Source organism: Bos javanicus, chromosome 14 (genome assembly GCF_032452875.1).
Source record: "Bos javanicus breed banteng chromosome 14, ARS-OSU_banteng_1.0, whole genome shotgun sequence".
Lineage (NCBI taxonomy): Eukaryota > Metazoa > Chordata > Mammalia > Artiodactyla > Bovidae > Bos > Bos javanicus.
Genome location: NC_083881.1, coordinates 15,745,312 through 15,763,394, shown reverse-complemented (window position 1 = coordinate 15,763,394; position 18,083 = coordinate 15,745,312). Strand labels below are relative to the sequence as shown.

Here is an 18,083-nt window from a genome sequence, read left to right as displayed (position 1 = left end):
GCTAGTTAACCAGCAGCCGTGTCACCAGCTAACCCAGTACTGGGCTCATGTATGTAGTCATGTCCAGGAATTCGGGTGAGAGGCCAGCAACATGGCCTCCACTCACCCACGGGCCACTCCCTCATGTTCAGCCCTGAGCACTTCATACAACATCATCTGCTTGATAGCATGTTGACTACTCTGGACTTCTATCCTGAAAGGACAGTGATTGACCCTGACTAGAATCTTGCCGTCGCCAGGTATGAGTTTGCCTTTCCTGCCCACAAGGTGTTGGTCAGACTACTTAGCCAATGATTTCCAAGTGTTTGATCCATCAATGTGTCCTGCATAATACTGCCTTTGACTTAGGGACCTGATTTACAGCAAAGGTGGTGTTTCAGTGGGCACATGGCCATGGGATTCACTGGTCTTGATAAGTGTATCTGAAATTTAATGAGAAAAACTATAAAGTAATTTAGGATCAGAGATTATTTTTTAATTAATTCCCAAGGTCTGAGATAAAGTTATGGTATGTATTTATCCTTTGGGGAGGGCTATCAATCCCTACCCTTCAAACTAGCATCCCCATCTTTCATTCAAAGGAAAAAATACATAATACATTGGGGGGGGGTAGAAATTCTAAGTGCTGGTTTCCTATTTTCTTCCACTAAGGAAGCTGCTTGTATCCACCCTCTGCTGCAGCTTCTGTACAGATGCCTGTGTGCTGACAGGTGTCTGACTCTTTTGCAATCCCACGGACTGTAGCCCCCTCAGGCTGTCTATCCATGAGATTTTCCAGGCAAGAATATTGGAGTGGGTTGCAGTTTCCTTCTCCAGGGGATCTTCTCCACTCAGGCATCGAACCTGCATTTTTTGCATCTCCTGCATTGGCAGGCAGATTCTTTACCACTGTGCTACCTGGGAAGCCCTGGGTACAGATATATAATACAATACGCTTGACCAACTGCATGGTCACTCTTGGAGCTTGAAATCTTGAGGACATAATTAAAACAATTCTCTAACAAAATCTTCTTTTGCTTCAGATAGCCCAGAATCAGTTCCTGTTGCATGTAACAAAGACTTGGCTGATGAAAATATAAACTGAAAATTCAAATTAAGTTTTACACATTTGACATCTAAGGGCTCTTTAGAGCTACTGAAAAGGCTTTTGAACCACTAATGTCAAATGAAACATTTGTATTTTTGAACACTGTAATTTATTAATACATAGACACCACATTATTTTTCTGAGTAGACTCAGTTTACTATATACATGAGCTGTGCAACATTCAAACCAATGTAGAAGCCAGAGAGATTAGATTCAGTGAATTGCAGCTGTTTCTTTGAAAGTTTATCTTTTATCTTAAAAATTCCTAAAATTTTTCTAAAAACTACCTCACTCATATAATTTTAAGGTAGTATTTTAAAGTCCTTGCCAGTATCTTATTCAAACCTTCATTTTTACAGATGGGGAAAGTGAGAACTAGTGAGTTTAAAGAGACTTGCTTGAAGTCATATCTGAGTAAGACAAGAACAACTGTGCCACCATCCTGAAAGTTCTGGTCCCAAGGTGGTATTTAGTTTTAATTAGAAATTCTTATACTAATAAAAATATGTGCATCAGATTTAAATCAGAAACTGCTAAAACATGAATAAGAAAGTGTAGGAAAGAGACAAACGCCTTTTCCTAGGTTCTGTGGCTGGGGTCCTGGAAATTAAACTGATAAAATAAAAATTAAAATTAATTAACAAGAGAAAAAGAAGAGTTTATTGACTCATGTGGTGCACAGACGCCTGGGAGAAGCTAAGTGTCGAATAACTCAAAGAGGTGGCTACAGTTTGGAGCTTATACAGCATCTTAACAAAGAACAATGTATTGTAGAGAAATGGATACAAGAAAAAGGGTTTATTTAGGCTTTCAAGGATGGCAAACTCTGGGAAGGTAAACATTTGGGGGAAAACTAATGGAAGATAAGGATTAGTTTAATAAGGTTTGAGGGTGTTTGAGCTGTCCTCTTGGTAAGGGGGCGGTACACAACTTTTACCAATAGAAATTTACGTCTGATTTTTAGGCAAATGGAGGACTTCCCTGATAGCTCAGTTGGTAAAGAATCCGCCTGCAATGCAGGAGACTCCGGTTTGATTCCTGGATCGGGAAGATCCCTTTGGAGAAGGAACAGGCTATCCACTCCCTTATTCTTAGGGTTTCCCTGGTGGCTCGGCTGGTAAAGAATCCACCTGCAGTGTGGGAGACCTGGGTTCAATCCCTGGGTTAGGAAGATCCCCGGGAGAAGGGAAAGGCTACCCACCCCAGTACTCCGGCCTGGAGAATTCCAGGCAGAGTCGACACAACTGAGCGACTTTCACGAAATTAAGATCATTTAAGCAAAGGGAAGGGGGGAAGTGCTGAGGTGGAAGGATTTTTGTTTGTTCCTGCTGTGTCCCAACTATCTTCAGCTTAAAATAATCATGTCAAAATGTCTTATTCTGGAGTCTTATGTTCTAATCCGCTACAGAAACATTAAAATGTATGGTCTCTTCCGCCTTGAGAAGGGATTGCCTGGGTATTCTTACCTCAAAGATGTGACCCAAATACCAAGGCCAGAGGTCTTGTCCTTGACATCCTAATGTGGCCAACTAGGGTCCGCAGTTCTGCCCAATCGGGTAGGAGACACAAGGATAATGTGCAAAGGGATGTTTTTCTCGGTATCGCTTACCACACCCTGCCCAAACCACAGCGTCTGCTCCATAGCCCGCGAGCAGCGACGCCTCCAACAGAACCCCAGGAGGCCTGGTAGCATCTTTGCCGGAAGGTCGGCCGCTGAGACCCGGCCTGTCGGTGGAGTTCAGTAGCTCTGGCGGGCGGCGCCTTTTGGCTTTCCAACTCCAGCAGCTCTGAATCATGTTTATGGGACGTTTAATGGGCTCTAATAAAGCACCTAGTAATTCCCATCCGCGGAAACAGGGAAACCCGCACTGCCCCGACGCTTTTAGGGTGAGGCGGCTACCCGGAGGTTGCGCCACTGGGTGGCGCCAAAAGCCGTGAAGGCGCCGAAACCATGGTAACGAGAGGGTCATCTGCTACGCCGAGCGTGATGACTGCGCCGGATTATGACGCAACCGTCGGCGCGCAGGCTCAGCGGTCTCGCGTGACCGCGGGCGTGGCCTCCCGGTCTGGCAACAGCAGCAACGGCAGAGGCGGGCAGGCGAGGTCAAGATGGTGGCTCCGCGGGCGGGGGAGGCGGTGGAGGGAGGAGGAGCCAGACCGTAGCCTGCCGGAAACACCGACACCCGGAGGCCTCCCGGGAGCCGCCTCAGCCGCCGCCTCCGCCGCCTGCTCCAGCTCGAGAGACGCGAGCGGGCGGCGGGGCGGGCCGTGAGAGAGACACGAGAGGGAGGGCGGGGGCGGAGTCGCCTGCCTTCGCCTCCGCCCCCGGCCGCCGTCCCGGGCCCTGCCCCGCGCGGCCCGCCCAGCCCCGGTGTGGCAGCGGCTCATGGCGGCGGTGGGGCCCCCGCAGCAGCAGGTGCGGATGGCCCATCAGCAGGTCTGGGCGGCGCTCGAAGTGGCGCTCCGGGTGCCCTGCCTCTACATCATCGACGCCATTTTCAACTCCTACTACGATTCCAGCCAAAGCCGGTTCTGCATCGGACTCCAGATCTTCCTCCGGCTCCTTGGTGAGAGGAACGGGGTAGGATGCGTCCGGGGACGGCTCAGCAGGCCGAGAGGTGCAGGAGGGGGAAGTTGGCCGTGCGCAGGTGGATGGGGGTGGGGGCGTGTGTGTGTCAACTAGTTTCGTTTCCCCCCCGAGTTGGAGGGGGGGCGGCGTCTTTGTGGGCCGGGCGGGAGGAGATGACACTTGTCTCGGAGTTGACAGCAGAGCGGTCCTTCCAGCGAGTCAGCCTCCTGTTGGTTTTTGCCTCTTGAGTGAGGGTGGGGAGGAAGCAGCGATGTGCGAGCATGTGGCCCTGTGCCTGCTGCTCTCTTGGGGAGTGAGTCTTGTCTCACCGCGTCCTATGCGACAGCCTTGGAAAAACAGCACCTCTGCTTACGTTTTGCCATCTCGCCGTGTGTGACCTTGGGCTCTTCGTGCCGAGACCTGGGCCTCAGTTTCCCCCTTTCCAAAATGCGCAGTATTCGTGTGTTGTCATCTGAATGACATCCACACGAAAGAGAATGTCAATCAAACCTTGAGACTTGCCAAAGACCTTCATGAAGAAGGTGATACTTAATAATGAGTCCTAAAATTTTCCGTGAATAGAGGAGAAGGTATTGAGAACGGTTATAAAAAGGTGGCTAGAAACTGATGAGATTTATGAAAATCAGTATCTTCGTTGTGTAAGAGTGGAGTGTGAAAAGCATCATGTACTTCATTCCCCATTTTCTCTTGCATTGCCAGAGTGAGAAGCATTTATGTTTAAGTTTTTAAGGAATTGAAACGTGGCAGATTTTGTTGATGAGGTAGAGTGTCAGGTTTTAGTGAGGTAGTGCCTTTGAAGTGTTGCTGAGGACAAGCGGATGGTGAGATCTTTTCTAAGCCTTTCTGAGTTAGAAGCCATCTGTTGCTACTTTATTCTTTTTAAAAATGATAATATTGAGTTTTCTTTTCAGCGATAAATAACAACACTTGACATTTTTTGATACTTTACTTTTGCAGCGCATCTTCACTGGTATTATCTAAGCTGATTTTCAAAAATCCCTCAAATCCCTCAAAGGAGATTGGGTGGTGTTATGAATAGTTTCATTTTACAGATGAGGAAACTGAAAGTCCTAGAGGTTGATACACAGCAAAATCCTAGACTTAACGTTGTCTTAAGACATCAGGTGTGCCTCATTTTCTTCCTCAGTACAGCTGTAATCCAGATACAGAATGGTATAGTAATGATCATAGCACTACATCTTAAAAACTAACAGATGTGAATGTGATGTTCCTTAGCACAAGACTTCTCAGTAACGTAATCTCACTTACCACTGCAAAAATGTGATGCCCTCATCATTTGTAGCAAAAATGGAGCTGTGTGATTTCCTGTATATAGAAATAGCAAATCATTATATTGGTCACCTGAAACTATTATGTTTTCTACCACAATATAAAAAGAGAATTAGCAACCTTAATGTTTTGTACTTAACATATTTTGTTTAATCCTGATAGTTGCGGGGGGGGGGGGAGGATAAAAATGAAATTAGTTAAATAATGTTACGGTGAAATTAATAAGAACAGGAACCTGATGGGAAAGCATTTTTTTCCTGTCATTTAGAAGTTCCTCATCATAATAAGGCAGTTGCTTGTCTCATTATATAAATAGAAAGGTGGTCCCAGCTGAGCCCATGACTGCCAACCCCTCCCCCCCCCCCCCATACACACACTCATCCACCTTAAATGATGACATGGTAACATACATGCCTGCAGTCAGTACCTGTACTGATTCCTGGAGTGGGGAGACTGAGAAATGGAGAACATTGATCGTTTCTATTCCTGAACCCCATAGGAGAAGAGAAAGTTTGCTAGAGAGTAGAAGCTAACAGACTCCTAGAGAACTTCATGAAATTTGAAATTACGCAGTTCTGTTTTGGGCAATAAATAACAAATGTAACATGGACTTGAGGGTGGTAGGAGGGGCTTCCCCTGCTTCTGCTTTGAGAGGAGGCAGGAAGAGGCCAAAGTGGAGGAGCCAAAAAAACCCACAAAACTGGGTTTGAGAGGATTCACAAAGTCATTCTGGCAGCGGTGTAGCCAATGCCTTGAATGTTCTGGCCTGTATACTACAGAATGCAGGGCGCTCACGGTTGAGCTTCAGGCTGCTGTGGCTGCTAAGTCGCTTCAGTTGTGTCCGACTTTGTGCAGCCCCATAGACGGCAGCCCACCAGGCTCCCCGTCCCTAGGATTCTCCAGGCAAGAACACTGGAGTGGGTTGCCATTTCCTTCTCCAGTGCATGAAAGTGAAAAGTGAAGGTGAAGTTGCTCAGTCGTGTCCGACTCTTGGTGACCCCATGAACTTCAGCCTACCAGGCTCCTCTGTCCATGGGATTTTCCAGGCAAGAGTACTGGAGTAGGTTGCCATTGCCTTCTCCGGAGCTTCAGGCTAGGGAACTTTGAACGAGTATTTTCTTTGATTAACTCTTTTGTAATTCAAGAACACTGAACTAGTATTTTCTTTGTACTATATCTATGCTTCTTATTTATGTAGCAAATCATGGAAGTTAGTATTTGACAGGTTAAATAAGAATGTGACTCTGTCAAGTTACTTACCTGCTTTGTGCCTCTTTTCTTCACCTTTGTGAAGATGAACCATAATACTGTATTTCTCTTATAGAGTGTTAACGGCAATAAGTAAGGCTATAAGCTCTTATAACCGTATCTGGAATCTAGTAAGGAACATGTCATTGTAGCTACTAGTAAACATGGTATTAATAGCTTTTAAACAAAATTTTTATACTTCAGTTAAGACCATACTACTGTGTTACAGATATTTTGGTTTTTGGAAGTCATTAGCAAAATGTTGGTGCTGTTTATTTGAAAATTTTGATTGCAGAATGTTCTCTGGGTCAGATTTTAATGAAAAATACAAAATATTTTCCAAGTCTGTCTCTTGACTGCTCCTCACATTGTGTGTGTTAGTTGCTCAGTCATGTCCAACTCTTTGCGACCCCATGGACTATAGCCCGCCAGACTCCTCTGTCCATGGGATTCTCCAGGCTCAGAATACTGGAGTGGGTTGCCATTCCTTCTCCAGGGGATCTTCCTGACCCAGGGATTGAATCCAGGTCTCCTGCATTGCAGGCAGATTCTTTACTATCTGAGCCCCAAAGGAAGCTCCTCACATTATGACAATGTAATTATACTAATTTATCATATTTGTAAGAATAATAAAATTATTAAAAACTGGTTTTGGTGGGGGAAAATTTCACCCTGAATAAAAATAAATGTGCTAAATATTTGAGGATCATTCATTGAAGGACAGGAGAGCCTGGTGGGTTGCAAAGAGTTAATCACGACTTAGCAGCTGAACAACAAAACAATGAAGCATCTTGTTTATTATTCAGAGTGAGGGTTTGTGTGTAAAAGATACCCAAAGATGGTTGAAGTCAATTGTTCTCCCTGGGTAGTTTTTTAATAATTGTAGACCTCTCTGTACTACTGAATATAAATCTCAAAATTTGTCAATCTCACCTTTTTCTTAAAATGGAATTGTCAAATGGAGATCTTTTCTGCATCCAGTTTTATTTATAGTGTCCAAAGAATTTACTCTCCTACAAGAAACTATTACTACTATACTTTTATTTGTTATTAAACTAATACGAGAATTCTGCAGATCAGAATATAAAGCATCTCACTTTGGAGATCCAAATTAGATCCTATCATAATATATATAATTTTTAAGAATATTAAGCTATTCTTAGGAGGTGTTAAGTGCTAAATGAAATGTAACCCAGTGCAGTGTAATGCTGAATTAGCAAATCTAAATCCAAGGCAGAAAATGCAAGCATAGGAGTTTGTTTTAATAGTATTACTCATATAATGACAATTCATCGACGTGGAAAGGCCTTTCTAAACATAGGAGAAAATCCGGAAATTACAAGGGAAGTTTTGATAAATTTGAGTACATAAAAATGAAATACTTCTTGATGACAAAATTCTTTTTTACAAAGTTTTTTTTTTTTAATGACACACCAAGGGGGAAATATTTGTGTCATATTTAGTTGAAGTACTAGTAAGAGTTTTACTCTGCCGATAAGAAAAATATTTACTCCCGGAGGAAAATAGGCCCCAGGATAAGCATATCAGAGTAAATAAAATGTACAAGGTCAATAAGCAAAACAAAAATTACTCAGCCTCATTTATAATTAAAGAAATGCAGTTAAAATTTTACTTGCAAGATTGGTAAAGAATTCAAAGTTTGAATAAAAACTAGTTTGGCAAAGGTATGGGGAAATAGATGATGTTAAACAGTTTTGGTGAGCTGTTGTTTTTATGTAAAGCCACTTGGCACTGTCAACTGAAATTAAAATTCATTAGACCTTTTGACTCACAATTCTAGTTCTGAATATTTGTCCTGAAGATACAGTTTTACAGAAAATGTGGGCAAGAATATTCGTTGCAGCATTGTTGGTAATAACAAAACAAAAATTGTTAATCTAAATCTCTGTTGAAAGAGAATCTATTCATTGTGTATGTGTACTAGTTACAGCCATGCAGTGAAGTTGTTGAAAAAAGTGACTGACTTTTGGTGCTGTAGAAGGAACTCAGAAAACCTGTGACTGTAAAAACAAAGTGAAGTGATTGTAATGATTGACTGCATTGGGATAGCCTAGGGAGTTTGAGCAGATACCGTTGACATTTTGGAGGAATAATTCTTTGGTGGTGGGGGTGGCGGGATTGTGGCCAAATGATTGGTGCAAAATCTGATCCTGGTTGAGAACCACTGAGATGGACAAATAGACCAATAAACAGCATAGAGTTCAAAGCCCAGAAACAGACCACCTATGTATGTGGAGAAACTTGATGTGTTTCAGAGGTAGAATTGAAGTACAATTGAGGTAAATTAGATTATTCTATTTGTGGCCATTTGGTTACTTAAATGGAAAAAATTATATTGAACCCTACCTCACATAAGTATATAAATAGTTCAAAGTGGATTAGTATCTTAATGTGAAAAGCAGAACTTTAAAAAGTTAGAAGAAAATGTAGAACTTTTTTTTTTAATCTTAGAGTAAGGGAAAAGTTCTTTAAAACTATATAAAAGCAAGTGTATGAAATAATAAATTCAGTGATATTAAAATTAAAAACCTCTGTTAATCAAAGGGAGCATCAGAAAGAGAAAAGAGCAGTCCTACATCTGGAGAAGATGCTTGCATTACAGATAGCTACAAAGAGTCTGTAGTCAGAATATTTTTTAAATGACTATATTCAGCAAGGAAAAACAGCTCCATAAATAAATGAGCAAAAGATAAACTGGCATTTCACAGAGGAAGAAACATGAATGGTCAATAAGTAAGAAGATGCCCTCTTTGAGTATTCAGAAATGCAGTTTTTTGAAAAGGTTAAAAAAGACTCCATTATTATAATGGGATCTCCTTTGGGTAAAAAGCAAAAAGAAGTATTTATCCATGAGTGTGTTTATTTATGCAAAATTTGGTTAATTCTTCATTTAATACCTATGGGATTGGACTTTTTAAAAAATCATGTTCATATGTTTTTAATAAAAACATACTTGTTAAAATTTAAAAGCAATTTATCTTATTAATAAAGGACTTAGTATCATTTTTTTAAGTTTGATAGAAAAAATTTATCCTATAGTTTGTCAGGTACATCTACAGATTAACATTTCAAGATGTTTTATTTGTTCTACTTTTCATTGCATAGGTTTCCCTTGGGAGTAGTAAGGCAGTTATAACACTTATTTTAGTACTGTTCCATCTTTATTCTGTCAGGCGTTGAAATGTTTTTCCACAGCTTGCTTTAGGTTATATGTTATATATTAAAAGTATTTAAGGTACTTGGAGAGTTGTATTATTATTATTTCCTTCCAGTTTTTAGTCCCGAACTTCCAGAAAGGTTGTGAATGGACTTTACACAGAAAAGAGTTGAACATTGTGTTGTATAACGTACATGGTGGTTTGTTTTTTTGGTTTGGGGTTTTTTTTTTTTCTTGTCTGCTTGTTTTGTTTGCTCACTTTTGGTAATCCAAATTGAAAAGGCCCTGAACTCTTTTATGAATTGAGTTCATATATATCTTCAGAGCGCCTGAATTGACTTGGATTCCTGCCCCTTTTCCTGCCTTGAGGACTTAAGTAAAACTCGAATTACTGGAGAACCAGATCCCTAAATTGTGATGCTAGTTAGTTCTATTTGCCACTGTCCCAAGGTGCTTTTTCCTTGTAAAGCAGCATTTATATATAGCCTTGATTACTCATTGCAGGTCACTCTTAAATCTTAACGAGGAAACTTCTGTCTAGGAGCTAAATTTTCTTAGGCCTACAGGTTAAATATCAAGAGTTGAATGTCTGGAGTTGGGAAAATGAAACCAAACTTCGGTGTTATTGCCAACACTTCCTGAAGGCCTTGAGAGGGAAGAGTACTTGAGAGACTTGGAGAGTTGACTTACTTTTTTGCCATGAAAATGAGAGCTGATTCTGTATTCCATACACAGGAACATGAGTATAAAGGAAAAATTTAAGGGCCTCCTATGCATACAGACTTTGGGTAGGAATTAAAATCATTTTATACTATTCTCAAAATGTTTGTGGTGGCATGCATGTGCTCAGTTGTGTCTGACTATTTGCGACCCCATGGACTGTGGACTGTAGTCCACCAGGCTCCTCTGTCTGTGGAATTTCCAGGCCAGAATACTGGAGCCGGTTGCCATTTCCTACTTCAGGGGAGCTTCCTGATCCAGGGATCAAACCAGTGTCTCTTGCACTGGAAGGTGGATTCTTTACCACTGAGCCACCAGGAAATTCTGGTCATTATTAAATCTTGGGAAGTGATTTTAATCAGGAAAGAGATAATAGTATAAGATTGTTACTTACAAGGAGATATCCAGTCTTTGAAGTTGTAGTCTCACTGCCTTATTTGCCTGTCATATTCTCTTTTTTTCTTTTGGTACATTTGCACAAAGCAAAATGGCAGTTTTTATCCAGAAGTATTTCTAAAAACCCAAATCATTCCTTAATCTGTGTGTAAAAATAAGCTTTAGTGGTGGGGATAAAGCTATTAGAATAAAGTCTGGTTATAAGTTATAGCAAAGTTCATCAATATTGACAGGTAAAGATTAATTTACCACTTTGTGAATAGCAAGTTAAAAATAATTTACAGTTCCTACTTAACTCTCCCCTTTTAAAAAGTGGCATAAAGTAGAACTGAAGTTATCTTGATTTAGTTTTGACTTATTTTAGATTAAATTTTGTCTCAGGAAAAAACTACTGACTTTTGTTTTTCTCTTTAGAGAAATTAAGATTACATATGGCAGCTGATTAAATTCCATTTCCTGTTACCTTCCATGGAAGGGGTTTCTAATCCTGTTCAAAAAAAAAAAAGCCCATTTTCTATTGAAAGGGCCATTCCCAGCTGTCAGCTTTTGGGGAGATTATTAGTGGCCCACTTGCTCAGGAAAGCAGGTAGTTAGTTCTTGCACGGAGGTTGCTGTATTTATATCTTCCAGGTGATTGTTTCCTTCTGTTCTGTTTTTCACAAATGACCTGACAGATTGGCACAAAATAAAATTTGTGGGCAGTCATCATTTGGAGGAACTTCATTCTTGCTTCTAACTGCAGTGGATTGTGAAATGCCTCCATTGTAATGTGCATTATTGGTCTTGGTTACATACTGAAGTCACATGGGAAGATGGGTGTTTAATTTGGAGTTTGTCACTTTTTCTGTACTCCAGGGTTTCATTTCTCAGCTTTGTCTTGTCATAGTTTTTCATTTCCAAGTGGGCTGTGTTTCATGGATGCCTTTAAAAATATAATTCAGAATCCAACAGAAATGTTTATTTCCCTAGTGAATACTAATTGCACTTTATTTTCTACAAAATATTTTGGGATCCATAGACATAAAAGTTCAGATCCTTGCTTGCTATCAAGGACATATTACATAATCAGTTCAGATCAGTCGCTCAGTCGTGTCCAACTCTTTGCGACCCCATGAATCCCAGCACGCCAGGCCTCTCTGTCCATCACCAACTCCCAGAGTTCACTCAGACTCATGTCCATCAAGTCAGTGATGCCATCTGGCCATCTCATCCTCTGTTGTTCCCTTCTCCTCTTGCCCCCAATCCCTCCCAGCATCAGAGTCTTTTCCAATGAGTCAACTCTTCACATGAGGTGGCCAAAGTACTGGAGTTTCAGCTTTAGCATCATTCCTTCCAAAGAACACCCAGGGTGATGTCCTTTAGAATAGACTGGTTGGATCTCCTTGCAGTCCAAGGGACTCTCAAGAGTCTTCTCCAACACCACAGTTCAAAAGCATCAATTCTTCGGCGCTCAGCCTTCTTCACAGTCCAACTCACATCCATACATGACCACAGGAAAAACCATAGCCTTGACTAGATGAACCTTTGTGGGCAAAGTAATGTCTCTGCTTTTGAATATGCTATCTAGGTTGGTCATAACTTTCCTTCCAAGGAGTAAGCGTCTTTTAATTTCATGGCTGCAGTCACCATCTGCAGTGATTTTGGAGCCCAGAAAAATAAAGTCTAGCACTGTTTCCACTGTTTCCCCATCTATTTCCCTTCTTTCACTCTCCACTTCCACCTTCATCAAGAGGCTTTTTAGTTCCTCTTCACTTTCTGCCATAAGGGTGGTGTCATCTGCGTATCTGAGGTTATTGATATTTCTCCTGGCAGTCTTGATTCCAGCTTGTGTTTCTTCCAGTCCAGCGTTTCTCATGATGTACTCTGCATATAAGTTAAATAGACAGGGTGACAATATACAGCCTTGACGTACTCCCTTTTCCTATTTGGAACCAGTCTGTTGTTCCATGTGCAGTTCTAACTGTTGCTTCCTGACCTGCATGCAGATTTCTCAAGAGGCAGATCAGATGGTCTGGTATTCCCATCTCTTTCAGAATTTTCCACAGTTTATTGTGATCCACACAGTCAAAGGCTTTGGCAGAGTCAGTAAAGCAGAAATAGATGCTTTTCTGGAACTCTCTTGCTTTTTCCATGATCCAGTGGATGTTGGCAATTTGATCTCTGGTTCCTCTGCCTTTTCTAAAACCAGCTTGAACATCAGGAAGTTCACGATTCACATATTGCTGAAGCCTGGCTTGGAGAATTTTAAGCATTACTTTACTAGCGTGTGAGATGAGTGCAATTGTGCGGTAGTTTGAGCATTCTTTGGCATTGCCTTTCTTTGGGATTGGAATGAAAACTGACCTTTTCCAGTCCTGTGGCCACTGCTGAGTTTTCCAAATTTGCTGGCATATTGAGTGCAGCACTTTCACAGCATCATCTTTCAGGATTTGGAATAGCTTAACTGGAATTTTGTCACCTCCACTAGCTTTGTTCGTAGTGATGCTTTCTAAGGCCCACTTGACTTCACATTCCAGGATGTCTGGCTCTAGGTCAGTGATCACACCATCGTGATTATCTGGGTCGTGAAGATCTTTTGGTCAGGTTATTATAAACTGGGGCTTCCCTGGTAGCTCAGCTGGTAAAGAATCTACCTGCAATGTGGGAGATCTGGGTTCTATTGCTGGGTTGGGAAGATCCCCTGGAGAAGGGCATGGCAGCCCACCCCAGTATTCTTGCCTGGAGAATCCTCATGGACAAAGGAGCCTGGCGGGCTACAGACCATGGGGTCACAAAGAGTCGGACATGACTGAGTGTCTGAGCACACACACACAACTATAAACTACAATATTAGGTGATGTCTCAGTGTCTGTAGGATGGGTAGGATTTGGACAGTCAGGGATTTGGGAAGTTGAATGGGGCCATCCTGCCAAGCAAAGAGAAGAATGTAAATACAACTGTAATTACGGCAGAGAAGAAGGGGTGTGTTTAAGAAAGAAATCTGGAGTGTTGGTTCATGTGTTTAGAGGAATATTATTGATACTTTAAAGCAAATTGGGTCCTTGAATGTTAGAACAAGACCTGTAGATTTTAATCGGTAATATCAGAGCTGCTGCAGTATTTTGAGCAAAGACATGAAGAAAGGCAGTTTGGTGGCTTGCAGATGAATTTGAATGAAAGAGTTTTTGAGACAGACTAATAGATGAGTGTCACTGAGGGAAAGGGGAGGTATAGATATTAGTAGGTTTTGTCACTAATTTTCAGAGTTTGAGGATGGGGGTCTAAAGGTACAGTTAAAAGAATAATAATGGTATCTCTGACTGAAATTGGAAATCGAAAGGAAGAGCTGTTTGAGGTCAGTTTAGGCTTAGGTTTTAGAAATTCTGAGTATAGTAGTTGCAGTGCAGAAGTAGAAATAGATGAATATTTGGATGTGGTTTCTATAGTTGAGACCTTAGATAATAATGTTTATTGTAGTCTCACTTAAAAATTTGTCAGAGCACCAAGAAAGAAGGTGCTGGATGCACCTTATGAGACCGTATATTGGTGCTTATAGTGTGGGAGAGGGGGAAACTTACTAAAATACGTTTTGGTTTTCTGAATGCTGTTTTAGTTTGAAGAATTAGAAGGATGACTGTTTGAAGAAAGGGCTTCCCAGGTGGCGCTAGTGGTTTAAAAAAAAAACAAGAAACAATAAACCCACCTACCAATGCAGGGATTTGTAAAGAGATGCGGGTTTGATCCCTGGATCAGGAAGATCTGCTGGAGGAGGGCATGGCAACCCACTCCAGTATTCTTGCCTGGAGAATCCCATGGACAGAGGAACCTGGCGGGCTACAGTCTGTGGGGTCACAAAGAGTTGGACATGACTGAAGCAACTTGGTACACACACACATTTGAAGAAAAAGATTCAAAAGGAGAAAGGAAACGTGGAGGACATATTTGGTATCTGTAGGAAAGTATATACAGAAAAAAAGTGAACTTGGACCCAAGGGAGAATTCCCAAATTCAAGCAGCAGGAAAAATAAGAGCCAGCAGGAGTTCACAGTTTGAGTAAAAGGAGGAAATAGAGGTAACTATAAATGTAAAACTTAAACTTGACATTCTAAAGAACACTTTAAGAAAAATCTCAGATTTAATAGGAACAAATGTCCATTTTGCTTATTTTTAGTGTTTTTGTAATGAAGTAATCTTAACTTTTTTTAAGGTTTTCTTCAAAATTTTTTACATTATCAAAGTATGATAACACATAGACAAGAGATTTGGAAAATACAAAACAAGGTTATATATAGTTCAGTTATATATTACAATTAATTTTTAAGTAGATAAATTAAGATTTTTAGTTGGAGTTTCAATATCAAACTCTCAAAAAATAATAGAATTAGTATACAGAGAAGTAGGATATAATAGACCTGAAAAGCACTGTGAACCAATTCAACATAATTCAGATTTATACAGTTTTCACACAATAACAGGATACAAATTCTATTAAGTTCCCATAGACTGTAAACTAGGAGACACTGGAACATATCCAGGGGCATAAAACAAGGTGAAAAAATTTCATGGTCCAAAGATATTGAGATCATGTAGAGTCTGTTCTCTTATCATTGTGGAATTATGTTAGAAATCAGTATGAAGGGATATTTGAAAATAACCCACATATTTTCAAGTGCAGTGTGACATTTACCAGGAGAGACCTTCCATCTACCCATTGAAAGCCTCAATAAAGTTAAAGCTGAAAAAAACACGGAGGGTAATTTCAGAGAAGAAAGCATTTAAATGCTTTGGTATCAAGATGAGATATTAATATTAAAGATACTTTAAACAAAATCCCATGTATTTGGAAATTAAATGTCTACTTTTAAATGACAGGCGTATCTAAGAAAACTAGTTTTGAATAATTCTGAAATTATAATATACATTCTTTCAAGTTTAAAGCTTGTTAAACTGTATTATCACAATAATCTCATCTTGGAAATATTTTAGTAATTTGGTTTCTGGAGATATAATGCTACTTGAATTACTCTGAAAATTAGAAAATAAGGGGTAAGATTTTAAGGATGTGTTTGATCTGTCCTGGTGAACTCTGATTTTACAAAACACTTACGGGCCTTTAAGCCTAAACTGTCTTGAGGCATAATGTTCATCAGTTTGAAAATGTTCACGCTTATTAAAGGAAGAACATCATAACTTTTAGTGGAAAAACATGCTTTAACAACGTTTCGTTCGAATGACCTCTTTCTCTCTCTTTTTTTAGGTATGTTTGTATCCAGTATTGTTCTGATCTTGTCACAGCGATCACTTTTCAAGTTTTACATGTACAGCTCCGCCTTTCTATTAGCTGCGACTTCAGTGTTGGTAAATTATTATGCTGCTTTGCACATTGACTTCTATGGTGCCTACAACACATCAGCTTTTGGAATTGAGCTGCTTCCTCGAAAAGGGCCCTCGCTGTGGATGGCACTCATTGTTCTACAGCTAACGTTTGGAATTGGATACATCACACTACTCCAAATTCATTCCATCTATTCACAGTTAATTATTTTGGATCTCTTGGTTCCTGTAATAGGCTTAATCACAGAACTGCCGTTACACATCCGAGAGACTTTAGTTTTTACTTCTTCCTTGATTCTCACATTAAATACAGTGCTTGTCTTGGCAGTGAAACTTAAGTGGTTTTATTATTCCACCAGATATGTTTATCTTTTAGTGAGACACATGTATCGAATTTATGGATTACAGTTATTAATGGAGGACACATGGAAGAGGATTCGTTTCCCAGACGTCCTGCGAGTCTTCTGGCTAACAAGAATTACAGCTCAGGCTACAGTATTAATATACATTTTAAGAATGGCCAATGAAACTGATTCCTTCTTTCTCTCTTGGGATGATTTTTGGGACCTCATTTGCAATCTCATAATTAGTGGATGTGACTCTACACTCACTGTACTGGGCATGAGTGCTGTAATTTCCTCAATAGCCCATTATTTGGGTCTTGGAATATTGGCTTTCATTGGGTCAACTGAAGAAGACGATAGGCGACTTGGCTTTGTAGCACCTGTTTTATTTTTCATTTTGGCTCTTCAGACTGGTTTAAGTGGGCTAAGACCAGAAGAGAGACTTATCCGCTTAAGCAGAAACATGTGCCTTTTATTAACAGCAGTCCTGCATTTCATCCATGGAATGACAGACCCCGTATTAATGTCGCTCAGTGCCTCTCATGTGTCATCTCTTCGTAGACATTTTCCTGTGCTCTTTGTTTCTGCTTGCCTGTTTATTCTTCCTGTTATACTCAGTTATGTTCTTTGGCATCACTATGCACTAAATACATGGTTATTTGCAGTTACAGCCTTTTGTGTGGAACTCTGCTTAAAAGTAATAGTTTCTCTAACTGTGTATACGTTATTCATGATTGATGGCTACTATAATGTCCTCTGGGAAAAGCTTGATGATTATGTCTACTATGTTCGTTCAACAGGCAATATTATTGAATTTATATTTGGAGTAGTAATGTTTGGAAATGGGGCTTATACTATGATGTTTGAGTCAGGAAGTAAAATCCGGGCTTGTATGATGTGCTTACATGCCTATTTTAACATCTACTTACAAGCAAAAAATGGGTGGAAGACATTCATGAATCGTAGAACTGCTGTAAAAAAAATTAATTCACTTCCTGAAATAAAGGGGAGCCGCCTACAAGAAATAGATGACGTATGTGCAATCTGCTACCATGAATTTACAACATCTGCTCGCATCACACCGTGTAATCATTATTTCCATGCACTTTGCCTTCGGAAGTGGCTGTACATTCAAGATACTTGTCCAATGTGCCATCAAAAAGTGTACATTGAAGATGATATCAAGGATAACACAAATACATCTAACAACAATGGATTTATTGCACCCAATGAAAACCCAGAGGAAGCTGTAAGAGAAGCTGCTGCCGAATCTGACAGGGAATTGAATGAAGATGACAGTACAGACTGTGATGACGACGCTCAGAGAGAAAGAAATGGAGTGATTCAGCACACGGGCACAGCAGCTGAAGAACTGATTAATGACGATACTGATTAAAATAGCATTTACTGATCATTGAGGTATTTGTTTAAAATTAAGTTCATCCAAAATGGAGTAATCTGCTTCACTTCGTGTGTAACCAAGCACAAAAACAGTATCAATGTTGAATCTGTGAATGGTTTTCCGTTTACTGTGATGTGCTACTGTAAATATACCTCTTTAATTACTTCTGGTCTCTTTGGTGACCTATTTAAATTTGTGTACATTATTGTACATAGAATAAAATGTTTTCACATTTTTATGACAAATTTGAACAAATAACTTTTTAATAGATGTAATAATATGGTGCGTCAACTGTGCCAAAGATTCCTCAATGAAAGTCTGTGATGTATCCAACTCTGGACCCTAGTTTTTTTTTAAAATGGGTGAGAGAGAATAAAAATGCAAATCAGGGGAAACTATGTTAAATCAAGGAAATAAAACAACTTGGACCAGAGGATAAATTCTATATGTATATAGAGTATTTTGCAATTAAGGGGAAAATAGGCTGTCAGAAGTGACTGAGACTTTTTTGACAC

At 40.2% G+C, this 18,083-nt stretch overlaps 1 protein-coding gene across 1 annotated transcript; it reads left to right on the top strand.

The window, feature by feature from the left end:
- Positions 1–3,159: 3,159 nt before the first annotated feature.
- RNF139 (ring finger protein 139) lies at positions 3,160–17,901 on the top strand. The gene is made up of 2 exons (XM_061438649.1): positions 3,160–3,654; positions 15,746–17,901. Exons 1-2 carry the CDS (start codon positions 3,474–3,476, stop codon positions 17,560–17,562), a joined length of 1,998 nt encoding a protein of 665 aa, XP_061294633.1. The 5' UTR covers positions 3,160–3,473; the 3' UTR covers positions 17,563–17,901.
- The last annotated feature ends 182 nt before the right edge of the window (positions 17,902–18,083 follow it).

Coding starts and splice junctions, on each gene's coding strand:
- RNF139 (XM_061438649.1), top strand. CDS start 3,474: ATGGCGGCGGTGGGGCCCCCGCAGCAGCAGGTGCGGATGGCCCATCAG. Junction 3,655..15,745: donor GATCTTCCTCCGGCTCCTTG/GTGAGAGGAACG, acceptor CTCTTTTTTTAG/GTATGTTTGTATCCAGTATT.